Source organism: Ursus arctos, unplaced genomic scaffold (genome assembly GCF_023065955.2).
Source record: "Ursus arctos isolate Adak ecotype North America unplaced genomic scaffold, UrsArc2.0 scaffold_5, whole genome shotgun sequence".
Classification (NCBI taxonomy): Eukaryota; Metazoa; Chordata; class Mammalia; order Carnivora; family Ursidae; genus Ursus; species Ursus arctos.
The window spans coordinates 64,462,368-64,489,860 of record NW_026623067.1 but is presented as its reverse complement, the minus strand read 5'-3'; the positions used below and the strand labels follow the sequence as shown (position 1 = coordinate 64,489,860).

The 27,493-nt window shown below is 39.2% G+C and overlaps 2 protein-coding genes across 18 annotated transcripts in view; one reads left to right on the top strand and one right to left on the bottom strand.

Annotated features, from left to right (window-relative positions):
• The window catches only part of ACOT12 (acyl-CoA thioesterase 12), a 94,999-nt gene that overhangs the window by 38,520 nt on the left and 28,986 nt on the right, over positions 1-27,493 (top strand). For 5 of the 12 annotated variants that reach the window (XR_008957577.1, XM_048221139.2, XM_057307300.1 and 2 more), the window contains 4 exons: positions 1,338-1,471; positions 3,496-3,624; positions 4,816-4,942; positions 19,412-19,474. Coding sequence is in view for 11 of the 12 variants with exons in the window: in XM_048221139.2 (XP_048077096.1) it covers positions 1,338-1,471; positions 3,496-3,624; positions 4,816-4,942; positions 19,412-19,432 (411 nt within the window). In the remaining variant the exon portion in view is untranslated. Of the gene's footprint in view, positions 1-1,337; positions 1,472-3,495; positions 3,625-4,815; positions 4,943-5,207; positions 5,356-5,416; positions 5,955-19,411; positions 19,475-27,493 lie in introns of those variants that run through there. The other 7 variants (XM_044384073.3, XM_044384072.3, XM_044384074.3 and 4 more) reach the window with 2 other exon arrangements.
• On the bottom strand, positions 4,369-17,319 carry ZCCHC9 (zinc finger CCHC-type containing 9). Of its 6 annotated transcripts, none has more exons than XM_048221141.2 (7): positions 17,105-17,218; positions 16,610-16,759; positions 15,579-15,988; positions 12,496-12,646; positions 12,180-12,272; positions 9,957-10,025; positions 4,369-8,699 (listed from the first exon to the last, which is right to left on the bottom strand). In XM_048221141.2, the coding sequence occupies exons 3-7, from the start codon at positions 15,960-15,962 to the stop codon at positions 8,581-8,583; spliced, it is 816 nt and encodes a 271-aa protein (XP_048077098.1). In that variant the 5' UTR covers positions 15,963-15,988; positions 16,610-16,759; positions 17,105-17,218; the 3' UTR covers positions 4,369-8,580. The 6 variants fall into 6 exon arrangements, with proteins under 6 accessions (XP_048077098.1, XP_026354480.1, XP_048077097.1 ...); XM_026498695.4 differs by having other exon boundaries at positions 16,610-16,790; positions 17,105-17,212; XM_048221140.2 differs by lacking the exon at positions 16,610-16,759 and having other exon boundaries at positions 17,105-17,319.

The window sequence follows — 27,493 nt, the reverse complement described above, 5'->3', positions numbered from 1 at the left end:
CAGAAAGTAAGGAATTCACCCTGGCCTCTTGCCCTTGCCTCCTCTGAGACTGCAGAGCCCAAGAAACCTGACTTAGGGCCCCACGGCCTCCAAGTTTTGATTAGGTGACTTGCTTCAGGATTTACACCAGGGAGCCTCCTTTTCCTCCTGCCGTACAGGGGGCAAAGTTGGGCGTGGCTATGCAGGGATGAGTCTCAGCCACCAACTGGAGGCCCATTCGTGGCTTTCTGTTGGATACATGTCCATAGCCCAGGACACGTCCTCCTTTGTGGGCTTAGTTTAAAGGTGGCTTTCATTGGCACAAAGGTCAATTGGGGAGGTAAAATGGTGTAAACAAGTAGCCACTCCTTTTCTTTCTAAGCTGGCTTTAGTCGATTTCTTATTTCTTTATTCCCTTCTTGAAGATGTTTATGTTTAAATAAAGGTTTTCTCCCTCACAGCCTGACTTGTCCATCTGCTTGATTCCTGCAGTGAAGTCTTAACCCTCTGTTTGTTTGTCTTCTCACAGCTTGTTGCCATGGGGATGATTATAAGATGGCACATTTCAACACTAACTTCAAAGCACCCTAAAAGAGATGGAGAAAATGGGCAGGATAGAAATGTGCTCTTAGCTGAGCACGTATCTCTGATTATTGGTAAAAGTGCAATAGCAGGAGAGTTTGGAGTAACGGAGGATACGTTATCGTTTAAGTATATGTCAAATGGCTCCCCAAGACAGGTGTCCTCTTATCTAAGGAATAACAACATTAGAAACCCAGGAATTGACCTCTCAGGAGGATGGGCCCTTGTGATTCACAAATGAAAGAATGCTTTCTGCTGAAGAAACATGGCACTTCGGCAGCCCTTTTGAAAGGTTGGGTTGGTTCTAGACGTGGTGGCTTGCTTCATGGGGCTCCTTGGGATGCCTTACATCCTAAGAAAGTGTCCAAGGCCTTACATCCTAACAAAGTGTCCAGGGTCTCTGGAGGGAGACAAGACACTGACTTGCCTATCAGTCTAATGCCATTTTCCGTTGTTGCTGGGTAGAGGCAGGGAAATATCACAAAAAGATAAAAAGAGAAAGGCTTACGTTTTTTTATTTTTCAAGAGATAACTGTTGCACAATAATTAACTATCCCAAGTCCCATATTATTTAGAGGATACAGAGGATAACATCCTGGTCCAAGCTCTAGACACCCAAGTGTTTGAAGTGAAATTGTCATTGTCTGGCTTCATTGTTATTCAGGTGCCAAACTGCCTTAGCTAGTACAATCAACCTATGACTCCGTGTGTGGGTTTTAAAGTGAAAACATCCATTTTTGTCTTGTATTTCAATTTTTCTTGTTATTATCTTTTAGATAAAAATATATGCCCTGGAAGAGCATGACATTTTATCTGTTTGGGTTGAAAAGCATGTGGAAAGACCAGCACACGTGACTTATCATCTTTTGTCTGACTTTACCAAGAGACCTTCGTGGGACCCCCATTACGTGTAAGAATACATTTGAAGTATTTTCTTGAATAACGTCATGTAAATGACATCAAGTAAAGTGTGGCCTCCATATTACAGTCCATCTCCATTGCCCAACATACGACCCATTGTTTATTAATTAAAGAGTATGTTTTAAAACTTGCTCTGCACTAAAAACTGCGTCAAGTGCTATTGAGAGGCACAAAACAAAAATTATTTTAATAATTTACTTATTATTTCTATTGAGTTGACATGCTCTACCCGCATCAGTTGTAATCCTATCAACAACTCCACACTTGGTGTATTGTTCCCACTTAGCAAGAGAGGGAGGTTCTGAGACTTGACAAGATTGCTTTCCTAAGCAACCGAACATGAATTGGAACCCAGATCCTTCAGGCTCTGAATTCCACACCCTTGTACTTTATTTTTGTTTTTAAGATTTTATTTATTTATTTGAGACAGAGATAGCAACAGAGAGCAGGAGCAGGGAGGAGAGGGAGAAGCAGGCTCCCCGCTGAACAGGGAGCCCGACAAGGAGGAGCTCGATCCCAGAACCCTGGGATCGTGACCTGAGCTGAAGGCAGCCACTTAACCAACTGAGCCACCCGGGCGCCCCATCCTTGTACTTCAAAACACAGTTTCATTGCTCTTGAGGAAGTGTTTAATTGTCCTTCCCATTTCCCACTCTTGATGTCTAATGAGCGGTTCCTCCTTTTTCTGTGAAGTAGCATTCCCTGGTGAGAAGCTGAGGGGCAGCTGTGTGAGTACTGAAGTCAAAGGCATTACTCCCTGCCTTTCCTGTCTGATCAGGGCCCACTCCTGTCAGCCTATGTCTCTTCCTGCTGTTACTTCCTGTCTCCTGCATTCCCAACCCAATCTCTGCCACTCTCGCTCCTTTCCTGGAATACAAGGCTGTACACCTTGTCACCTGCACTGACAGGGTCTGATTGCGCTCGGGCCATGCCCCCTCTTCCGAAGAGTCCCAGTTCTGGGGCTGCAGCACCTGGGTCCTCACTGGCATCTTGGTGAAAGAAAGGGATCAGTGAGATGGGCTTCCTATTACATTAAACATTACCATTCACTTCCTGATCTTGATGAAGTGGAAGCTCATCTTTAAAATGGCTAAACTTGATGATGATTAACACCCTGTAATAGACAATTTAATACCACTAAAGTTTAACACCTCTGGGGTCATGTGTTACATTTGCATAGATGCCAGAATAATACATCATGGTTACTGCTATCATAATAAAACACTCTGAAAGAAGAGGAAATACTTCACAGTTTTCTTGCATCAATATTTGTAGATACTCTATAAGTACAAAGCTTTTGGCAAGAACAATGGCTAAACTTTGGTGTTAGTTCATTTCAAACGTTTCTCGCACTGTTTTCTATGTTACCTGACTTTTCAGCCAAACTGAACTTGAACGAATGGAGGAAGCAGTGAATGAATTCTAATACAACTTACTTGTCTTGTGTACCTGCCTTGATTCAGGTATTATGCCAGGTGTTTTCATTTACTCCTCACAATAACCCCCTAGGTATTATCATCTACATTTTACAAATGAAAAGAAGTGACTTGCCTAACATAACGTAGATAATGCAGTGTACATTTGGGATTCAGACAAGTTGTTTGACTTTGAACTTGGTGCTCTTTCAAGGATACCATATTCTTTTATCTAAGAGTCCTTCTTCAGTGACTGTCCATATAATTCAGTAGTCTTCAGATATTATTACCTGATCCTAGAGAGAAATAATTTTGTGGAAAACAACTACAAATGCCTTTCTCTGAAGCTCTGAGGGCAGTGACGTTGGCATCATACGGCCACCATTCTCTCCATCACATGCATAATTATTCCTGCTGACCAAACAGCTTTGTAAAGACAGACGTTGAGAAATAATGCTGGCTTTGGCAGGATGGTTATGTGAACAGAAGAGTGAATGGAGGCATCAGTAATGGGGTTCTGCAAACAAACAGAAGAAGTGAATGCCTTATTCAAGCAGGTAGAAAAGTGTAGCCTTTCTTTCATGTTATATTTACACAGGTCCTGTGAAGTCATAGACTGGGTGAGTGAAGCTGATCAGATATATTACATCACTTGTCCTGTGGTGAATGGTGACAAACCCAAAGACTTGGTAGTACTTGTATCACGAAGAAGGCCTCTCAAAGATGGGTGAGTATATGCAATTCAAGTGTTAGAGTAATGTTTTGTAGAAGAGAGTAGAATGGAAAAATTGATATGAAAATAAGGAAGGCAATATTGGCCTTTCTGGTCTTGAATGGTGTTCATCTGAATTTTTTCTAGATGGAGCATTAGTTATTTTAAAAAGTTATCTATTAAATGCCACCTGTGTGCAAAGCACTGTGCACGATTCCTGAAACAGTTCCTTTTCCTTTTGCTGTATGCACACATAACACTGATAGTTAGCAAACCTTTAGAATATTCCATCATCAGTAAAAATGCAGTGACTGCCAAATAAAACATTAGGAATAGGTTTAGAATTTACAAAGACTCAATTATGCTAGACATCCAAGATGTCTGGCTGCCAGCTAGGGTTGTTGACTAGAGTGCTTGTCCATGACTTCTCTGTAGGCACTGGTCTTCTCGGAGCACAGTGTCTATGTTCTAAGGGGAAGTGTCCTAAGTATTCAAAGAAATAAGAAGTAGAAACTTCTAGGACATTTAAGGGCTACATCTGGAACTGGCCAGCATCATTTCCAATGTCAGTGGTGACCTATGGAAATAAATCACTCACATGTGTGAATATGAATGTACATGGATGTTCAGTGTAATATCAGTTATTATGGCAAAAGATAGAGAAATAAACTGAAGGTCTGTCTTATAAATCACGGTAGAGCCATACTGCAGAGGACGGTGTCATCATTAAAAAGGATGAAGTAGCTATAGAGGCACCGATACAGAAATACCTCCAAAGATTTATTGGTAGGTGAAAAATCAAATTATAGACCAATATTTATAAAATGATTGTATTTATGCAAAAATCTGTATATGCATTTGCTTACATCAACGTTATATATTTATAAAAAGGTCTGGAGGGATACACAGCAAAATATTAGCAGTGGTCCTTACAACCCGTCAGAGCATAACAAAGCATGCGTAGAACTTGACTCCAGTTTTGTGGAGTTATGCAAAGTGTAAGTAATTCTTAGGCAGAAAACACCTGTGGCCCTTATTACCCTTCCCTACACTTGTATGTGGCCATGGAGAACATATTCTAATGCGGAACCCTCATCTAAAAGAGGGGTCTCCATAGTTTCACTTCTACTTATATAAATAATTTGAATCAAACTTCAGGAATTTATATCTGACAACTGTTCTTCATTTCTCACACTGATTTCTCAGTGGCACTTACACGGTGGCAATGAAATCGGTTATTGTCCCGTCAGTCCCACCTTCTCCACAGTACATCAGAAGTGAAATCATCTGTGCTGGATTTCTCATCCATGCTATTGACAGCAGTTCCTGTACCGTAAGTTTGATGAAACATCTGCACATTAATTTGCTCCTACAGATACAGAGAAATCTTTTACCCACATTTCCTAATTAACTGTAATTCTGTAATGTGTGTCCTCATCCGGTGAATCCTAAGGTCATCCTTTTAGTTCCATTCCAGAACATCCCCAGAAGATTAGTGTCATAGCTTCCCCTATACCAACAAGATTCAGATCCCTGCTTGAAAAAGCTCTCAGGGCGCCTGGGTGACTCATTCGGTTAAGTGTCTGCCTTCCACTCAGGTCACGATCCCAGAGTCCTGGGAAAGAGTCCCGCATCAGGCTCCTCGTTCAGCAGAGAGTCTGCTTTTCCTTCTGCCTCTGCCTGCCACTCCCCCTGCTTGTGCACTCTCTCTTCCTGTCAAATAAATAAATAAAATCTTTAAAAAAATTTTTTTAAAAAGCTCTAAGTCAATGAACAATTGAAATAATGGTTTTTCTTTTTGAAACAGGTATCCTACTTCAACCAGATTTCCGCTAGCATCTCTCCTTACTTTGCTGGATATCTTGGTGGTTGGTCAAAATCCATCGAAGAGACAGCAGCCTCTTGTATACAGTTCCTAGAGAACGCTACTGATGATGGGTTGATAAACATATTTTAAATAGTAAACTTTCAATTACCTGTGATTTTATTTCCCATGTTTAATTCCAAGTACCCTTAGCCCTGACACTTGGCAAGCTTTTGGGCCACAAAATAATTTAATATTGGCCGAAGCAAAATGCAGTTGGGAAGGGGTTAAAAAATAAAAGTAATCTCAGGTCAAATACCAGCGATTTGGATCGTATTATTGAAAGAGCTTTAACACTGGTTTAGATCACGTGTGGCTCTCCTCCCTTCCCAGGGCACAGGCAGTAGAAATGGCTCATATGCCATTTTGTATCAACCATAAAATGGTACAAATACAGTTTAAAATGATCATAAGCATTTTTGGGTTATAGAGATGAAACGTGTTCTGTTTAAAATTTTATAAAAGTTTATAAAATCAAAAATGGTAGGTTGACTGGTTGATTAATAGTGTGGGATTATTCCATACATGGCAGATACCTGTATGTCAGGAGCATCTGACAAGATGTATTACATGTTTTAGAGCTTTAAATTAGGAAGACATTAAAGCATAATGGAATCCAATCAATTTTAGTAATAGGAACTACTTTACTAGTGTCATTTCACATATATTCAAGGTGGCTGGCCAATTTAGTATCTATTGCTACATATACACACAAAAAGTACCTGCAAAATGTGGTATCACAGAGAAAGAGAATATTAACCGAGCTCTTCTTTCATAACCATTTCATAGCACTTTATTCCCCAGACTTCAACATTCATTATTCTACTCTGTGATTTGTCTTAACTCATAAGACAAACCAGCATATGTCAAGTTGGCCTCCTCTATAGGACAATATTTAAAAGTTGAAGGACTTCTCCATTAGAGTTTAGAGCACTTGAGAGGTTAGGCACATCCTGCCTCAGTAGGTCAAATCTCTACCTCTGCTTCCCCTGCCTACCCCTCCCCCAGCCCATCCACTCAGCCAGCCTAGGTCTGGCTGTTATTTTTATTCTGGCAGCAGGCTTTCATTTACATGAACTTCAGACTGTGCTCCAATTTTATGGATTAACACTGATATACAATAAGAAGAGTGGATATGCAGGTTTAAATGACGAGACATTTCAGAAGTAGAACGGATTTTTAAGGACATTTTTAGATTTTAAAAAAGGTGAAAAAATTAGCAATAAAGGGGTTAGCTTACACTAAAATTTTGTATGGTAAACTTTCAAACTTCTATCAGTGAGACGCTTCTAACTTCTGCCTATCGTGGGTCTTTGAATATAGATTTTTTTTGAAAATTACTGCAGTAATGACTTGAGGTATTGGTGGAACATCCAATGAGGAACTGAAACCAGGGATATTAGGGCAGATGGATTTAGGACTCAGCCATGGAGAAGTGAAAGAGAAGCTTGTAAGAAGTGGCATTTCCAGAGGACTAAAGGAAGAACGTTAATGGCTAAGTCCTAGGGGATTCAACAGAATACTTTTAAAATGTAATCAAATATCTGATATTATTTTTCTGCTATCCTGATATCTCTGATATGCATCCCCCCCCCCCCAGGTCTGCTCTCCATCCTAAAGCTGCATTAGAATGCGTGTGGCCTTGTCTGTCTTCATCACGGCCACAATCCCAAGTGCCTAAGAGTACCAGGAACATAGCAGGTACCGGAGAAATATATAGTGCATAAATAAATTTAATGTTTGCCTTCCTCACTTGAGGAAGCTTTCAGCTCTCCAGAGTCTTTGGCACCTGACAGGACAGGTGAAATAAATCTGGGTGTGTTTGGACTAAAGGCCTAAGGCAGCACTGCTGTCCTTTTCCAGCTGCACTCCTTACTTTAAGTTCTGGGATGCTGAGCTGTATTCTGTCATGTTTTCCTCTCGTACCAAAAATGAAAGAACAGCTCCTATTAAGACTAGAACTGTTGAGCTATGCAGACATTAAAACAGAGAAAAGTGTTTCTTTTCTTATTTGGTAAATATTTTGCTTTTGAAGCATCAATGACTAATCACAGCTGTTTCCTTTAGTTACAAATGTATCCAATCAGGTAAAATTCCAAATGAAACACACAATCCACTGGAGTCATTCCATTAAACAGTACAATGGGAGCCCTAAGCCTTGTGAAATATATGTATTAAGTATGCATGTATTCATCAAATCAAAGAAGCTAATGGGTCTCTGATTAGTGTTCTCACTCTATTATGGTGATACTTGCATCTCACCTGGACGCATCTAAAACGTGAACAAAATGCTATTAAGTGTAATATACAATCTGTTAAGTGACATTATTCTGGTTGAATACCCAACTAAATTTTGGCTAGAATTTCACTCTTGAAAATCAAGAACAAAGAAAGAGCTGCTGTTAAGGTATTCTTCTATTTTACCTCAATAATTCATACTTCTTTATGTCAAAACTGAAACAAGTATTAACCAAAATTAATCTCATCTAGAATTCACAAGAGATGGTGTTTCCAAAGGGTTTGTACATGGACGTAAACAGACAATGGCTAGTACAACCCAGAATTAGGTATTCAGAAAAATAAGTAAATAGCAAATGAATTATTAAATATTTAAAAAATACAGATTTTGTGGCAACTTATAAATTCCTAAGAATAAATTGATATTTTGAACCAAGAGAACAATATAACCCAAAATTCAATTCCAAATGCAAAGCAGTTATACTTTGTTTAGGGGTGGTTCACATTACTGCATAGTTTTTAAGAAAAAGATGATTGTTACAATGAAGCATATAATCACTTGGTTATACCAAAGTAGTATCTGTTAAAAATGTTCTTTTAGAGAATCAAATTTAAACATCTTATACTTTTCTTCAGTGATTTTCTCCAGTGGTAGAAGCACACTTTAGTATGGTGACTAACATAACATTTAAAAACAAAAAAAACCACACACTTAAATGGACAGCACTCAGGCAACTATGAGACCATACCCAGATCATACTGGTATCTACAACACAGGTCTCCAAGGGAGCCCAGCTCCGATTTGTGAAGTAGGCCCAGTTCATAATGTTTAACAATGAGGTGGTAATTAATGATAGTACTAATCGTTATCAAAAATTAACAACTTTAGGTAAATTTGTCTTGGGTTTCTGTGGTTTAGGCACATCCAAAATTTCTTCATAGTCTGCGCTCATTCCCTTTGCCCAGCGACCAACTGTGACCATTCGATCTGTCAAGGAATGGAAGTTAGAATGTAAGAAAAATGGTAATCAAATACATCCCCATAGATTGGTACTGGCTTAGGAAAGGAACTAGTTTTGAGAGGCATAATCACAAAGAGGGAAGACTCCATCACTAAAGGAGAGTGAGCAATTCTGTAATTGATTATAACCCTTGATTTCAGAGTACCACAGGCAATTTCTCATCCCAATTAGGGAAATGCAGCAACTGCTTTGCAATGCACAAATTGATGAGAAAGCTCTTTCATTCTTTCCCAGAGTTCATCATTATAGAGTCAATGAATTCCAAGGATCTGTAAACAGTATGACTTATGAAGCATCAGTTTTAAATGCACAAGATTCCACCTGTGAAATTATACAACATCTGCTTGTCAGTCTTGTCATTCGGGAAGTGGCAATCCTCCCAGGAGGGAGAATTCAAATTCCACTTCCATCATTTCAGTCTCACTGCCTACAATGTAGTAAAGACGGTCTTCTTCTAGACAAGACCATAAACAAGAACTCCGGTTTTTCAAAGGGAAAGGTTCGGGTACTAAGTAAGAATGGGCAGACTTCTTTGTGTAGTACTGTGACTATTTGAGATAAAAAGAAATGTGCTTTTTCCCTAAGCAGCACTACTTCTACCCTCCTGTCTTTCTTTCACTCAAGATTATCATCATTCCAATCCAGGTAAACTAATATAATAATGGTCTCCACTTCCCTCACATAGGTACAGTGAACATTTCTGAAGTTTTTGATGACCGACGGTAGTATTTCATTAGGAAGAAAATAACTGGCCAGATGATGTGTAGCTAACACAATTTTAGTATTTTCGTCAGTTTTTGCAACCAGCTCTGAATCCTTCAGGTCTAGATAAAGCAAACCGTATGTGCGAATGCTCAATCATAAAAACAGTTATTTTCATATTTCTTATTTTCTCTGAGTGAATTAGTATTTTTCTGTTAGGAACAGAATTGGCTCTATGATTAAATTCATTAGTTGGCAAATATGAATGTGTCTGAATAAGATGCTTTATAAAATCAGGGTCCTCTAGGGCTGAGCGGTCAGCTCTCCCCGCCCGAGAGTACCAGCTCCTAATGCTCGGTTACTACTGCACGTACTCCCGACAGAGAATGATTCAGTTGTCACTGCGGTAGGAAAGCAGGCTGCCTTAAAATCGTGGTACCTCAGTGAGTTAGTACTAACAAAATTCAGCAAAAACAGAATACTAATCTCAGGCCTTCTAAATGGAGGTCCAGAGATCTTACCTGAATTCTGACTCTCAGGGCAATCCTTCTTAAAATGTTCCACGGAGCCACAGAGTCTGCAGCAACCACCTATTAAAAGAACAAAGTCACTGAAAACCTCTCATACTTATTGTAATGTCTCTGTAATGTCTCAAAGCACTTTTCATATCTGACTTGTCCTCACAGCCTTGTCAGGTGCAGGAGGGAGGTGGAAACAGGAACAGAGGTGGTTGCCACCATTCCTATTAGTAAGTCCACTCTCCATTCCCTTTGATCTCACAGAGCACTAAACTACCTATCCACCATTTCTTGTAGCTGGCCTTCTGGGGAGAAGAGGGAAAGAGAGGAGAGCTATAACGGAAGAAGGTACTTGTGCTCTGGGTATCCAAGAGCCATTGCACAGAAGACCTTAGCCGTGCTTATACAGGCAAAGATTTGTGAACTGTTGAACCTGTAAGCAAAAGTGGTGTCCACATGCATTTTTTGAGGAGGATGTCCGTAGTTCTCAAATGATCAACGACCCCAGAAAAGATTAGGAGCTGCTGCTCCATTGCTCATCTGTCCAGTCAGACGGGGGTGAGCAGTGACAAAAGGAAAGAAACTCACTTTTGTTTTAGTGCCTTCTATCTGCCAGGCACCCAACCCTAATAAAAATGCCTGTCTGACTACTTTAAGCAACATTCCAGGACTGTGAATTACAACACACGTAGTTTCTAAAATTAGTCTTTCCCTTAATGGTCAAACACCATTACTTAATGGTCAAGCATTATCATGACATGCTCATAATGTGAAGTGACTTACCAGAAAAATGACCCTACAGGATGTAAACCTGGTTGAATTCTCACTTTTTTTTTTTTTTTTTTAAAGATTTTATTTATTTATTTGACAGAGATAGAGACAGCCAGCGAGAGAGGGAACACAAGCAGGGGGAGTGGGAGAGAAAGAAGCAGGCTCATAGGGGAGGAGCCTGATGTGGGGCTCTATCCCGGAACGCCGGGATCACACCCTGAGCCGAAGGCAGACGCTTAACCGCTGTGCCACCCAGGCGCCCCTGAATTCTCACTTCTATGTGATCTCTTTGCTGCACTTTTTAAAAGTATCTAGTTATTTTTGTAACCATCCAAAGCCATCTTTGTCCATTAGTCATGTCATCTGACCTATGTCATTAAGTTCAAAACTGAAAGGCACCTTTGGGCATTTTCCAGGGCCAGCTTCTTTACTGTTGTGGATTCTACAGTGACATAGGAGAGGTGCTCTGAACACTGTATTTCAATTCTCAAAGCTCTTCAAGGTGGATACCATAATTCATCAAATCTAAGACACCATTGCTTATAAGATGTATCATTATTTTTCATACCTCTCAGAAAAAAAAAACCAGACCCTGCCAATTATGTGGCACTCGCCAGTGGTAAGATACCTTTTGAGTTCAGAGGCATTAAAATGTGAAAAAATGTACATCTTAGAATCAAGGAAATATGGAAATATAGTTTTTCATCTCTGTTTAACAGGTGAGGAAACTGAGCTGAGAGAAATTAAATAACTCAGCCAGAGTCCCACAACTAGTGAGTGGTGGTACTGGAGCTACAACCAGTCAGCTTGATTCTGAAAGCTATGCCTTTTCACTGGACTTCTGCCATGGAACCCAGGACATGACACACAAGAGGTGTCTGGAACCTGATGGAACCAGCTATCACATAAGCACCTTACTCACAGAAACCACAAATTTCCTCCTTAAAGCTTTAGACATCACAGACTTTATTTAAGGAGCTTAAGACGTTAGTTGAGCTAAAGACAAGAAAGTTACATGATCCCATCCTAGACAATTAACCAAGGAATTCAGAAACAAAGATTACTACACATATTGAAGCGTGTGTACCAGCCTGCCTATCCAAAATGGTATGCTAGCCTGTGATTAAATTCACCACACTATTTTTAAAATCTTATATTAGCTTGAGATAGAACCCCTTTGCTTCTGTTGTTTTTAAAAGTAGATATTTATAGCATACTGTCACAAATGGTGCTGAAATAAGCACAAAGCTTGAAATATACACTTCAGTTTTTTCTGACTTGATTAATATATTGTCACATTACACATAAAGGCCAGTACATAGAGTTTGATAAAAATTGAAATTGTTATGTTTTTTTATTCAAGAATTTATTCAAGAGATGATTAAAAGTCTAAATTAAATCACAACCCTGCATGATAACTCACCTTTTTTGACATATAAGGGTAACAGTACTCACCATCAGCATAGAGTCCTTTGGGATTATCAGGACAAGATCTGGACAGATGCCCCATTTCCCCACAAACAAAACATTTTGCAAAAGGAAATTCACCTGTAAGGATCAACAGTTCCTGTTAAGTTGGCTAAGTATAGAACAAGTCATATAATTCATATCATTTTAAATACTCTGGGGGAAGAAAATGCTTATTTTTTATGCAACTTGAAATTTAATCTCAATTTCAAAATACTAAGTGGCATGCTCATGACAAATACTGTCCAAAAAAACCCCACTTCCGACATTAACCAAATCAAAAACCAGTAGAAAGAAAACATACCAAGAGCTGGGTCTACTTTGGCTCTGCACTTAGTTATTTCATGCTCTGTGGACCCACACCGATAACATATTCCAGTGCCCATATCTTGATTCTCAAGGGCAGCCGGGCAATCTGCAATCCCATGGCCAGGTTTTCTACAATGGAAACATACCTGGGAAAACAAAATGTGAGTTTCCAAATTACAAAACTACATTGGCTTTATTCTTGTTATCAAAAATAGCTTTAAAACGTCTCTCATTTGTTATCTAGCTCTTTTTTTTTAAAAATCTCAATATTTTACCTGTAGAAAAAAATTGTTTTATACATTCCTAAACAATAAAAAATGTCATTTCCATCAGATGGTCTCAGGCTTTTGAAAACCCTCAATCCATAAATCCATCAATCTCTGACATAAAGTTAAAAATGGTTTCATAGAAATTGCTTAAATGAATTAAGCAAATATGGACTATTTATTTCATTAATGGAGATGTCTCCACTAGAAAAACTGAGTTTTCCATAGAAAAGGGAAAATGACCAAAAATTATCAGTCATAATTAATACTAGTGCTTACAAAGTTCATATAATTGAATAAATTTGAGTCAAATGATCCATTTAAATTATGATTCAAATCATATTTCATAGCAAAAATATCTCTTACAGTTTTTGTCTTTAATACATATTCCTTAATATTCGGAATTAGGTATTTCATTTTTAGAATATGTACACATTTTATTATTTTTTTAAATTATGTTAGTCACCATACAGTACATCATTAGTTTTTGATGTAGTGTTCCATGTACACAACACATTTTAAAGGAATAATTCTAAGATGAATTATTTGGCACCAACATAACACTAAACAATGATTTGGTTGCTTTACATACTACCTGGCAATTTGGAGAATAGCTATCGATGCAATGAATGAGAACAGTAATCATAAACATGGTGGATACTCAAAGATATTTAAGCTATTTTATTTAAACTGAAAAAAAGGTATATATATTTCTTGGATAACAAATAGTTCATTTTCTTCAAAAATTTTTTTGAAAATATTTTTTTTTTCAAAACAAGCACGGGATTTTTAAAAAGCAAACTAAACAGACAAAACATACAATATTTTGCAACTGTGTCCTCACTTTCATTTTCCCCTGTTTCATAACATAATGGAAAAGAATGAGTCCCTTTAATCTTCATTATCTTTTACATTTAGAATGAGCTGGTCCAAACAAAGAAAATGTAGTTATTACACAAGTTCAGGAAAAGCTACGGCTAAAAACTGGATCACCTTAATAAGAAGACTTGAAGTCCTGGTGACTTGGATGGTCTCCAGTAACCTGACAGTTCAGATTTAAAAAAAAAAAAAAAAAGTAAAAACCTAAATATTTATTTATTTGACGGGGGGGGGGGGGCTGGGAGGGGGAGAGGATAGGAAGAGGGATGAGCAGACTCCTGCTGAGCGCAGAGCCCTACAGGGCGCTGGGGGTGGGGGGTGGTCCACGGGAGGGGGCTTGAGGCGGGGCTAGAGGTTGGCTCCATCGCAGGACCCTGTGATCATTGCGGGAGCTGGTCAGACATTTAACTGACTGAGCCACCCAGGCACCCGAGGTTTTTACCTTTAAAACCTGATCTTCATGTAGATGGGACTATAGACAGTGAACTTCGTAAGTTATCTTAATTTGTTAGCAATTAAGAACTGATGCTTAGAATGAAGTATTAAAAACAAGAAAACAAGCTATATACTATTTAACAAGCTATATACTAATTAAAGTATATGCTTTAATATAAAGCATTCATTTTTTTCTTGAAAATCCATGTCTTTCTCCCTTAATTACAAATTTAAAACTTCTCTTAAAAGGTCACTATATTAAATTTTTTCAAATAGTATGCAATTCATCATATTGCCTATGTCAATGAAATTATCTTTAAGTTACATTACCTTTAAGCTAAATTAACATGATAAAAATATATTTTTTAAAGATTTTATTTATTTGAGAGAGAGTGAGTGAGCACACAGGAGCAGGAAGAGAAGCAGAGAGAGGGACAAGCAGACTCCTCAGTGAGCACAGAGCCTGATGCAGGGCTCGACCTCACCACCCTGAGATCATGTCCTGAGCCGAAATCAATAGTCGGAAGCTTAACTGACTGAGCCACCCAGGTGCCCAGATAAAAAAATATTTAAATAATTGTACAATTTAAACAAAACTATCCTGATCCAAATAAAAATGATTACCTTTTCTAACCAAATTGATCCATAAGGAAGGTTTGATCAGTATTATCTCTAAATAATTATCTGCAAAATGTATAAAACTAATCCTGCAAATAAAAATGAAGGTATAAAATGACAATATTGATTTTTATGTAGTATCTTATTAGAAGACTTGGAAAATTTGCTTAGAGAAGGGAAGAATTATACGAAGTATTTCATTTCTTATGTCTGACAGTTTAAAAATCTAGAGGTAGGCAAAAGAAATCAACTTGCAGCCCCAGCATTCCTCTGAGAGTAGTATGGAGGAAGGTGGGAGCGACGACTAGGGACAAACTTAAGGGATTTTAACTCTATTACTCTCTGTTACCAACTAGTGTGATTTTTATTAGAGCTCATTCCTGTGTTTTTCATGAATAAAGACAAAACATCCTTTCCAAGTAAAGGGAACTACACATATTTAACCTGTTGTACTTAACCCTCCTCCTTACGTTGTTTTGTTGTTGTTGTTGTTTTGTTTTTTTTAATGGCCGTTTGAAAAGAAGCTATTAGAAGGCAACAGGTTTTGAAGTCAAACTCTCGGTTTGGATTTCATCTCTGCTACTATACTAGCTAAGTGGCTTTCAGCAAGCTACCCTGTCTACACATCCGTGTTTCCTCCCCATATGAGAATAATGCTACCATTTTTACAGTGGTGTGGTGATAATTAATCAGTACATCAAGTTACTAGCATATAGGAAGTGCTAAAAAAAGTCCTAATGTTATTACTAGTACTCAAAAAGACGCTTTATAAATCTAGTACATAAGAGCATTCAGACTCTGTTAGAATATACATGTGTGAGTATATGAATAATAGTTGTGACCTATATGAAGTAACATTTCGGCAAAGTAATGATCTTACCATTGCATTTTTCTTTGCCGCTTGTCTTTTTAGTCTTCTTCCTTCTCGTCGATTATCTTTCTTCAAAGCGACTGCAATTTCTTCCCTTACCTCCTGACTGTCTGTTGTTATCATCTCTCCATTATGAACCATCTGTGAGTTTTGTCTTAGGTATTCCATGAATCCATTTACATCTTCATTTAAGTATTCCTTTTTCTTTTTGTTCTTTTTGTGTTTTGCTTGGGGAGTATCATTTTTAACAGAGAGCCTTTTGGCTTCAAGTTGTTTACTCTTTGGTAGATTCTGGCCTTCTCCCTCAAAGGACCCCTTCTTCATGTCCTCCCATGATGTTGCAGCCAAAGGTCTCTTGTTATGTGTGGTGGTAACTCGTGCCCACCTGGTCATGATTTCACCAGGGGTACCTTATCAAGCTTTAAAACAAGCATGGCTGGTTAATAACCATTAAAAAAAAAAAAAACAGTAAAGATACACACTGTATCACATTATGCCCATATATTAAAGTCTTAATTATCAAAACACTTTTTACTTCATTTAGATATTTGTATATAATTCTACAATATGCTGCATAGATATGCCTATAAATCTAGCCCTTACCAGAAAAGCTACCACACCAGTAAAACAAAAAACCCAACACGTATATAAATGCTTAAAACTGTAAAACAATTCATGAAGTAACTAAATTACTTTATAAAATTTGAATCACAAAGTAATACAGTGAAGGAAGTTACTCCTCCCAAAATCTGCAGTTTTCCTATCTGTAAGTCCCAAGGCTACTTTCTTCCCATGTTCTTGCTTAGTTCAGTGCAAACAATCTGCAGAGCAAATTAAATATACAGAAATCCAGTCCTTTGACGCAAAGTTGTCATTAAAACTCTTCCTGGCAGATTAAGTAAAATTTACAAGTGTTTATGGTCACGTGATAATGCTGGGTCTTCTACTAATCAGAGTATAAACAACTTCAGCCCAGTGGTTTCAAATCATTTTCAATTATTAAGCCGCGCCCCCTTTAGGACGGCATCCCGCGTACCCACCAGGGTTAAAACCTCAGCTCTCATCGTTACAAACATCCCCGTAACACACGCTGAAGGAGCCAGTAAATAGGTGAGACGCTACGCAGCACTTGTACACCACGCGCACACTCATCACTGCAGATCCTCCGACTGTCACAGTAGGGGCTGGAGCTGTTGAAGAGGTGGATTATCCTTCCGCTGACTACCGGGAAAAGGGGAAGTTCTGAGTATCAAGATCTAGTCTGCAGAGCCCACTCCCACAGTGGGTCCCAGTGGGACTGGATGCGCCAGCCCAGGCGGCGAGCACCCGACAGCTGAGACGGGTCCCCGCGACGGCTCCTCGGCGGCCTCGCATCCCGGCACTCCAGCCCCCTCTGGCGCTGGGAGCTGTTGGGGGCCTAGCATTCAGTCCCTGTGCCTTCCCGCCAGGTCCCCGGGAACGAACTGAACGACTCTACGGTACGGCATCTGGGGGTCCCAGGGTTCTATCTCGCTTAGCCGTGCTCAACAGCTTACCGCGCGTGAATCCTCCAAGGCAGCTGAGTTAGCGGGCCAGAGAAGCTGGTCCCCCCGCGACAGAGTCGGCACTCAGGACAGGAAACACGTTGTCCCCGAGAGCGCGTCACTTCCGGTAGGCGTAGCTGGTGTTGGAGGCGTGTGCTTGGGTATCTCCCTGGGCTGGTAAATGCGGCCGAGTAAATATTTGTGGAGCGCCTAGTGTTTGAAGGGTGCAGCGCTGCACAACGAGGACACAAAGATGAAGAGCGCTTAATCCGTACTGTCTGGAACCCACAGCTTAGTGGAAGAGTTGCACGGCAGGATGGGGGTGTGGGAAACACTGGAAAGACTTAAGAAGGTGACCTTTAAACTATACTTCTAAAAACAAAAATCCATGAAATTTGGGGCAGGAGTGAGTTAAGGGCTTTCCAGGTAGATAAAAGGTAACAGTCTTAGCGCGATAGTGGGTCATTCTCCTAGAAATCTAAAAAAGACAGGGCCCTTTTGGGTGGAGAGCGGTGCCTCATGATTCTCCTAACCTATGTTAGTTAAGCCTTCAATTGAAATAATTATACTTTGTGGCCAAAGAAATTCGCTTTTTAAGAGGAAAACCCTTATCTCTTAATTCATTATCTAAATCTTTTTCAAACAGCTACCACTGCAACTTGTACTTAGTGGGGGGGGGGGGGGGATAGTGGAAATGGCATTATCCCATCACATAGTGCACCAGGTTCGCTACTCCCACTCCCATCATAATGGTCAATCCATCTTGGATTACTGGCAGCTGGTCTGGGCACCTACTTATTACTCTACTCCTTCTCCATTTCCATGCCCTAGCGAAGTGAACTTTTCGAAGTGTAAATTAGGGGCGCCTGGGTCAGGTGTAGTTGTTAAGCACTGACTTTTGGTTTCTGCTCAGGTTGAGATTTCAGGATCCTGGGATCCAGTCCTGAGCCCTGTGTGGCTCCACCCACAGCAAGGAGTCAGTTTGAGATTCTCTCTCTGCCCCTCCCGCTCCTGCTCGCTCGCGTTCTCTCTCTCTCACTTTCAAATAAATATCTTAAAAAATGTAAATCAGATTGTTACCCTTCTGCTTTAATCCCTTCCAGTTTCCCATTGTTCTTTTTTTTTCCCCCTCTTTTCCCCTCTTTTTTTCCTTTTTTAAAAATTTTGTTTTAGAACGCACATGCGCGGGGTGGGGTGGCGGAGGGACAGAGGGAAAGGGAGAGTGGCTCTTAAGAGGGCTCCACACAGGGCTGGATCTCACGACCCTGAGATCATGGTCTGAGTCTAAATCCAGAGTCAGAGGTTTAAGAGACTGAGCCACCCAGGCACCCCTCCCATTGTTCTTAAGATGAACTTAAAACTCCCTAACTTGGTATTAAATACCTACTTCACTAGTCTCACCCTGCGCATTCTCCCCTTCTTTGACCAGGAGACTTTCCTCAGTTTCTCAAATGCTGCATGTACCTTGCTATCTCCAGGCCTTTACATATGCTATTGTCTTTGCACAGCACTCTTTTTCTTTTTCAGTTAAGGTATTTACCCTTAAAGGCTTTTCACATTTTATTCTTAAGTAAGCTTTCCTATACCCCTCCCCTGCCACCCAAATTAGACCAATGCCCTAGTGTACGTTCATGGCAGTCTTTACTTAAACCACTCTTCAAATTAGTAATTACATAATGAATTGTATAATAAGTTGTTTATTGTATTCTCATTGCCTGGTATATATAGTTGGTACTCAGTATGTTTTTGTTAACTTAAATGAAGAGTAAGTACATTGCAATGCTTGTTAAAGCAAACTAGGAAGTTACCTGATTTTCTTTAGGAGGAAAGATTAAAGTCAGTGCTGTAGGAATAATGGGATTTGGTATGGTGAATATCACAAATATCCTAGGTTTTATGGTGGGGGAAGTTTTAAAAGCTAAAAAACTTCTCCAGTTCTTGGAGAGAGAGCCTCCTAAAAGTAGTATGATTATCCACTTCATACGATGTTCTCAACCAGCTGGCTTTCGGTTCTAAGCACCAACCTAGTGACATTTCGTAAAGAGGTTTTCCTTTGAGAAGCCGGGTGCTTGCACAAAATGTATACCACTAGAGGGTGCATTCAACTAAAACTTGTCTTTTTAGTATTACGTTGAATTTTAAACTGTACAAAGTCGTTCATTTCCTGGTAGTGAAGGAACATGATCTCAAATTGTTTTTGTGGAAGTATATCAAGTGAAGATTAGTAATTGAAAATAAGTCATGGAAATCCTGTGGGATTCAGAAGCAAATATCAGTGTTACTACTACTAACAGCTGACTTTCACTGAACATTTTATAGGTACCTTGCACTGTGTGCTGAATGCTCTTCATTCATTCCTTGCTTCACCCAGTATCCTGAGAGGTAGGTACTGTATTTTCTCCATTTACAATGAGAAAACAAGGTTGGAAAGCTGAAGTAACTTAACCGGGGTCACACATTAGTAAAAGGTAGAGTTATGATGTGAATGAAGGTCTCGGTTCAAAGGTGTGGGCTCTGCTACCTTGAAATACTGTAGGGGATTGTTTGCCTGCTTGAACCCTCTTTGAAACTAAGTTATCCTTGCCTATGTGAGACTTTATGTTCTTAGAATGTACTCCCTTTTACAGTTGATGAGATTGTCTTTTTATTAAATTTTAGCCATTCAGCTATTATTGAAACACTATAAACAGCTATTTTTGTAACAGTATCATCCACAGGGTAATTTTTTTTTAAAGTGAGAGGCCTAAAGCATGCACACACAAGAAGGGTGGGGGGGACGAGGACAGGGAGGGGCAAAGGGAGAGGGAGAATCTCAAGGAGACTCCACGCTCAGCCCAGAGCCTAATGCAGCTGTTGATCTTATGACCCGAGATCATAACCTGAGCCAAAATTGAGTATCAGACACTAACCAACTGACCCACTCAAGTGCCCCTCCACAGGGTGGATGTTAAGTGAGGAGCTTAAGTTTTGGTTATGAAGGACTGAAGTACCTCATTTTGAGAGCATTGTCAAGTATATTATGCATACAAAAAAGAGGATATAAAACATATAAAGTAATTATAAAACACATTCATGTAAATACTACCCAGTTTAGGAAGCTGACTATTGCCAGATATTGATTTATATTAATGTAATTTTTTATACAGGCAATACATTTGTTTCAAACAAAATAGTTATGATAGAAGATTTCTATAAATTGTCTCTCCTAATAATTAGAAATTTTGAGAAGACATAACTCTGTGAGGATCCTGAAGAGTAAGTAAATGCAGGTCCTCGTGGAGGGGAGTCAAAATCCAAAGAAGCAACTAGCACGCACGTGCGTCTGTGTGTCTCTGTGTGTCTGTGTCTTGGCCCTGAGAGTGGGTCACAGTTACAAAGTGCATGAGCAGCTAAAACTGTAACAGAAATCCCACCATCATTTTTCTGGCTGGAAGAACCAGAGGAAAAAAGCATGTAACAGCCATACCTGGAAAGTGAGGGGGAATCCTGGAAGGGAGAGAACCACAAAAAGGATACTTCAACTTCCGTGCATGAAGTCTTTTTTTTTTTTTTTTTTAAGATTTTATTTATTTATTTGACAGAGCTAGAGACAGCCAGCGAGAGAGGGAGCACAAGCAGGGGGAGTGGGAGAGGAAGAAGCAGGCTCATAGCGGAGGAGCCTGATGTGGGGCTCGATCCCGTAACGCCGGGATCACGCCCTGAGCCGAAGGCAGACGCTTATCCGCTGTGCCACCCAGGCACCCCCCCCCCCCCCGTGCGTGAAGTCTTGAGCTAGCTCCTGACTCCCCATGCACAAGACAAACTTGAGGCTTAAAGAAATGAACTGAGATTTGAATGGCCACCCACAAAAAAATGAGACAAAGCCTGTAACACAGGTCTAAAAAAGTTAATTGCCTACTAAAATATCCTTTTTTCATAAGGATTAAAACAGAATTCAGAGTGTATACAGAATAACATCCACGATGTCCAGGATAAAAATCCAGAATGTAAACTTACCACTGGTTCAGTGGTACTTTGAATTCTGGTCTTCATCCATAATTTGCGTGCTACCGTTTATTTTTCAAGTCCTCAGAGCTGATCTATGCGTTATGTTGTATAGTTACGTTCATTGGGAGACACAGGGCGGAATGTGGTCATTCGATCTTACCTGCAATTGGAGCCACTCCCATTAGAATTTTGAATCCTCACTTCTGTCTAGATTGTTTCACGGTAAGAGGTGCTTGGCCGGCCTAGCTAAAATGACCACTAGGTGCTGCAGGACTAGGAGTGTCCAAGGCCCAGCCTCAGGGAGCTGGCCCTCTAGCTGAGTCTCAGACTAGTGTGAGCAGAGTCAAAACAAGCTCTTTAACTGTAGAGTATTTGGAGTGGAGGATAGCGAATCTAGAAAGGATGGCTGGGGCCCGATTTTGCCAATTGAGTGTTTTTTTAATGCCAGATTAGGGGTTGCATTTGATCCTTGAGAGCTTAAGCAATGAAGAACTATACATACATAATGTTTTAGATTATACAGTGCATCCCATAAGATAGATCTAGAGAAGAGTGTCATGTACAGAAATGTGTACCTGATGGAGTGCTCAGAACCCTGATGCTTACTTAACTTCTTTGGAATATACAGAAAATGAGCGAGAGAGAGAGGAAAATGATTATCACCCTACTATTGGAAATAAAAATGAGATCCAGACCATGACATTCTAATAGCTTCTTTCTTAAAAATCTATCTTTTAAGCTGCTTTAGAACCCCTACGGTAAAGCCAATGGGTAAAGAAATTATGAGTTCCTTTTTTCTTCTTTCAGCATTATTTTATACTCTTTAGTGAATATGCATTACATTTAGAGTTTTTATCAAAGAATTTTTAATTTTTTATTTAAATTCAGTTTACATATGGTGTAATGGAGGTAGAATTTAGTGATCAGTTGTACATGACACCCAGTGCTCATTTCATCAAGTGCCCTCCTTAATGCTCATCACCCAGTTACCCTGTCTCCCCACCCACCTCCCCTCCAGCAGCCCTCTGTTTGTTTTCTAGAGTTAAGAGTCTCTTATGGTTTGTCTCCCTATTTTCGTCTTATTTTTCTAAAGAGTTTTTTAATCCATGTGAGTTTTGAAACTGCACGTGAGAATTTCCAGTCATATATAGATTTATAGAAATACATACCTCTTAAAAAATCTTGTACTTTTGTTTACGGGTCAGTAAATGCAATGTCAGAGAAGTTAAGTGATTGCCACACTAGTGACAGCTTTATTACCTGACCTGCAACTGGAGATGGCCCTGTGTTTTTATTTCTTCATTTACAGTGTTGGTTTTCTCACTTAGTAACAAAGTTACAAGCAGTACTGCTTTATTTCAGAAGTGAAAAAAAAAAATGTATCTGAAGTGTTTAACAGGAGACACCTGTTAGTGGAAGTTGCTTGGGGTCGATAACAATAGGGAATGGGAATACTATGACATTTGTATTCTCCCCTGAAAAAGCTTAAATCCTTTTCATGTTCTTTGTTTAAACATGAGTAAGAATAGCATTGCGAATATTAATCACAAAAGTGATGGGGCCCTGTGACTCTAACCCTCTTCTGGTGTATCTCTCCAGTTCGAGTTCCTAATCATGCTTTTTAGTGGTTACAGCGTCAAGTGCTTCAAATGAATACTTAAACCTAAATTACATATAAGTGGTAAGATTTCCAAGCTCTCTTCTCTGAAAGGAGTACTTACTTCTGCTTCTCCTCTTATGTCTGAGGAAATGCTACCTGATTTGGGCCCCGGATGGTCCCTTCAAAGGGAGCAGTGGGAGGTCTGTACTTATAGATGGAATTCTGTAAAATGGGGTAGGTGAGGAAAAAGCATTTTTTGATATCTACTGTATGCCAGTACCTTCTTAAATGCTAGATACGTAAAAATGACAGAGTCCTTGTCTCTCAACAACCAACAACCTGTGAGGGTAAGATATGCAGACTGGTAAGACGCTGGTATGGCGGTAAGTGAAGGAATTACACTGGTAGGGAGGAGTACAGAGAAATGCATTCTTCCGGGGAGATTTTGGAAAACTTCACGGTAGAGTGTGTTGCAGACAACTGGAGAGGGAGATTAGGGAGGTGATGGGGAGGAGTCCATAAAAAAGAAACAATCGTTATCTCCAGTAAGCTGAAATGCTTTGTGTAAATGAGGTGTGTGCACAGAGGTAGGGAGGGAGGAGAATTTAAGGTAATACTTTATAAAGGATGAAAGTGAACATAACTAAGTGACCAAAACATGTAGTATACAGATTTAGTAACTGCCATAGGAAATCTGCCTATGATTCTCTAGGTAAAAAATAATAAACAACTTAGGATGAACTAATTTAAGAGAATCACATAGTAGGAAAAAACTAGCCCTCCAAAAAGTTTGGTATAGAAAATAAATGTGATGGGCCCTGGGTGTTATACGCAACTGATCAATTATTGAACACTATGCCTGAAACTAAATATGTACTGTATGTTGGCTAATTGAATTTAATTAAAAAAAATGGTCATGGGAAGAAAGGTCCCACAAATATTTTAGGAAATATTTATAGATTAGGAAAATGTATAAAATGATATTGTATATATTCCGCAAGATGTGAACCTGGGGTGGTGAGCTCCAAGAAGATGAATTGGGCACAGTCCCTACCCCCCAGAAAAACACTTATGCCCATAGTACCCCAAGGAATAAATGGAGGGCAAATGTAGAGTTGTGTCCAGCTGTGCCCAAGGCAGCTCAATATGGAAATCACTAGCAAGCTTTCAAACAGAACATTAGTAACACTGGGTATATGTTGCTTTTAGGTACCTACACAATGTGTGTTGGAGCAGGAGAGCAAACCAGATAGTAGGACTTCTTTTAAACCAGACTGTACACTCTTAGTCTGCAAGTGTTGCTGCTTTTCCTGTATTGGGTCTTTGTTTTAAAAACATATTTAGGGTGGTGGTGACGGTTATAGAGCACTGTAAGTGTGCTTAGTGTTACCTCACCCTTAGAACGGTTAAAATGGTAAATTTTATGTATGTTTTACTACAATTTAAAAAATAGAAAAACTGATATTTAACCTTTAACAGTAGTACTTTCATCTTCTCTTGAAGCTCATTTTTACATGTTACTATATTAGATGTTCTTAAATTTAAGAATCAAGTTGTTACTTGCGTATAATTTCCCTTTCTTATAAAAAAAATCAGTTACCAATTTGAATTTAGAAAGTGCTCTTTGTGAAGAACAAAGCATTAAAAAAACCCCACTATTTATTAAGCATTTTATGCTCTAAAGCTTCCCAAATAGTTATGAATGGTAGTATTCATTACATACTAGTACTCCTAAACAGTAATAGTCATTTACACTTGGGGAAAATTAAGCTATGGAGAGTGTAACTAACATTAAATCTGTCAAAACTGGATCCAGGATTTAACATGTCTGGTCCTTTTCTGTGCTCAGAGATATGGCCATGTCACCTCCTGTGGTTACCTTATAATTCATTCTATTCTTTTTCAGGCTCATACTAAAATACATTTTGCTACCTGGAAAATATTCATCTGTCCTTCCCAGTTTCATATTCTGAATCTCCTAGTGCAGTCCTCTTTGGAGGTGGTTAGACTCCCTTCCCCATCCCTCACCCCCTCCCATACTCTTGATGAATGCATTTCTAGAAAAGATGAAAAACAGGGACGTTATTGGCTTGAAAGGTGCTAGCAGCTGAAAAGAGAGAAGAAAATCTCATCAGTATAATGAGAAAATTTGGGACCTGAGAGAGAACAATTGTTTAGTGTCTACTAAAACCACACACAGGATGGCAAAAGACAAATCGATCTGTTTTAATTAAGTGAAAGCAGTAGACCATTAAGTGAATGTCGAAGAACTGTGCCAGGGAGTGTGTTGAATATAATGTTTTACTTAAAACGTTTAGTAAAAACTTTTTACCTGTTTACAAGAGAGAGAGAGATGATAGCACTGTCAACCAAATTGTTGTCAAATGAATAAGTGCATAAAAGACTTTAAAACCAACCCTCTTTTACTCATTAAAGTCTTCTAGTGCTTCATTAATTTTAGTGGTATAATCTGGCTCTGATTGAAGTGCACCGGAATGTAGTTAGTGGCTCGTCAGCGCTGATGAGTTCCCAGTAATTCAGACCATGACGGCAAATCACATGTCTGTTTACATCTCCATGCGTGTTTGGCCATGTCTTCACAGCTTTTACATCCCAGGAACCTACTGTCTTCTTTCTGACCCCACATATATTATGCAAAAGAGATTGCTATTTTCAGAGCTGCTTTTATATAAGTGCGTTCTGTGCAAACAGATTTTGTGGAGACGCCAAAATAGAACATGTCTTTCCCTTATCTTCAGATTCAGTGTACAGATCGCCTATGTGAGTCAAATGCATTTTTGAAAAGTAAGGAATCTGGTGTGTATGTTAAAAAGTAGATGACAGGCTCAGTTCATTGTATTTCCGCTGTAGCTCTAAGATTCATAAAACTAATTAAAAATTTTAATTCAAATATAATTAGCATAGTGTTATATTAGTTTCAGGTGTCCAATATAATGATTGAGTAATTCTGTCCATTACTCAGTGCTCATCATAAGTGTGATCTTTATCCCCTTTACCTATTTCACCCGTTTCCCTTTCCACCCCACCTACCTCCCCTCTGGCTACCACCGGTTCTCTATATTAAGAGTCTGGTTTTTTGTTTCTTTTTCATTTTCTTGAATTCCACTTAGTGAAATCATAAGGTATTTGTCTTCCTCTGACTGATTTCACTTAGCGTTATACCCTCTAGATCCATCTATGTTGCAAATGACAAGATTTCATTCTTTTTTCTGGCTGAGCAATGTTCGTTTCTATATATCTACCACATCCTCCTAAATTCTCCTTTTACAGTTCCTCAATTACATCTGTCAAACTGATTTACTCATTGTCCCGTATAATTTATTCTTACAGAAAGAATAGATAATTATGGTGCACCTCCTTAAGCTTTGAGGTAGTTTTTATCTGGTGTGGGTATTTTCATAGCACTAGGATAAGTGACTCAGTGAATATATGGGCTCAAAGCAAGAGATCAAACAGTCTAACCCCATCCCTACCATAGGACAAAACAAGAGCACTTAGACCTTCGTAGCAACTGAGTAGGGCTTTCTTCGATGATGTGAAGGTACACCCACCAGATGTGACCTCCCCCTTTTCTAGGTTCCGTGATGGCCATTTGCCTTCTCTTCACATAGATTTTTAACAGAAAAGGTAAAATACGGTTAATTCGGCTTTCTTTTCTGAATCATTCAGTTGTAGACTTGCGGTTCTTTGGTTTGGTCTTCCAGATGGTCTCCATTATGTGCAGATTTTTCTAGTTTAATTCTCATATGGTGGTTTTACCTTTTTTTTCTTGAGGGTTTTGAGGATCCCTCATATACGCTCTGTTTCTCAGTAAAAGTATCAGTATAGGTCTCTACATATATAAGAAAAATAAATTCAGTTGGCTCTTGAACAGCATGGGTTTGGAGCATGGATCCACATATATGCGGATTTTTTTCAATACAGTACTATAAATGTATTTTTTCTTAATGATTTTCTTGATTTTCTTTTCTACCTTGCTTTATTGTAAGAACACAGTATGTATAACACATATAACATACAAATATATGTTAACTGACTATGCTATCAGTAAAGCTTCTGATCAACAATAGGCTATCATTTAAGTTTTGGGGAGTCAAAAGTTATATGTGGATTTTTGACTTTGCAGGGAATCAGCACCCCTAACCCCCAAATTGTGTAAGGGTCAACTGTATTTTTAATGCTGAGAGATAATGAGTATTTGATTTCTACCTTGATTTTTTTTTTTTTTAAGCTTTATTGAGAGAGAGGAGAGCGAGCATGAATCATGGGGAGGGGTAGAGGGAGAAACAGACCCCCCACCGAGCAGGGAGCCCAATGCAAGGCTCAATCCCAGGACCCTGGGATAATGACCTGAGCTGAAGGCAGACACTCAACCGACTGAGCCATCCAGGCGCCCCATTTCTACCTTGATTATTGAAATACAATAGCTATTCCATAATTTATACCAATGTTTTCCTCTATTAAAGTTAATAGCAGCTATGTATCTCCTTACATTAAAAAATTAGGCTTTATTCCATTTTAAATCTTAAAAAGTTGTTATGCAATACCTTTTTTTTTTTTTTTTTTAAAGATTTTACTTATTTGTCAGAGGGAGACAACACAAGCAGGGGGAGCGGCAGGCAGAGGGAGAAGTAGGCCCTCCACAGAGCAGAGAGCCCCATGTGGGACTTGGACCTGACCAAAGGCAGATGCTTAACTGACTGAGCCACCCAGGCATGCCTGTTATGAAATACTTTTGACATTCAAAAAGGAATAAGAAATTTATGTCTGGGGACCAGCAGGTGAGAAGGGGA

Bases quoted from the DNA above. Each gene is read 5' to 3' on its own strand.
- ZCCHC9 (XM_044384082.3), bottom strand. From the start codon at position 15,962: ATGACCAGGTGGGCACGAGTTACCACCACACATAACAAGAGACCTTTG. The intron at 12,647-15,578 runs GTAAGATCATTA...TTGTTTTCCCAG, and splicing joins CGGCAAAGAAAAATGCAATG to GTATGTTTCCATTGTAGAAA. The intron at 10,026-12,179 runs GTGAGTACTGTT...TTCTTTTAATAG, and splicing joins CAAAGGACTCTATGCTGATG to GTGGTTGCTGCAGACTCTGT.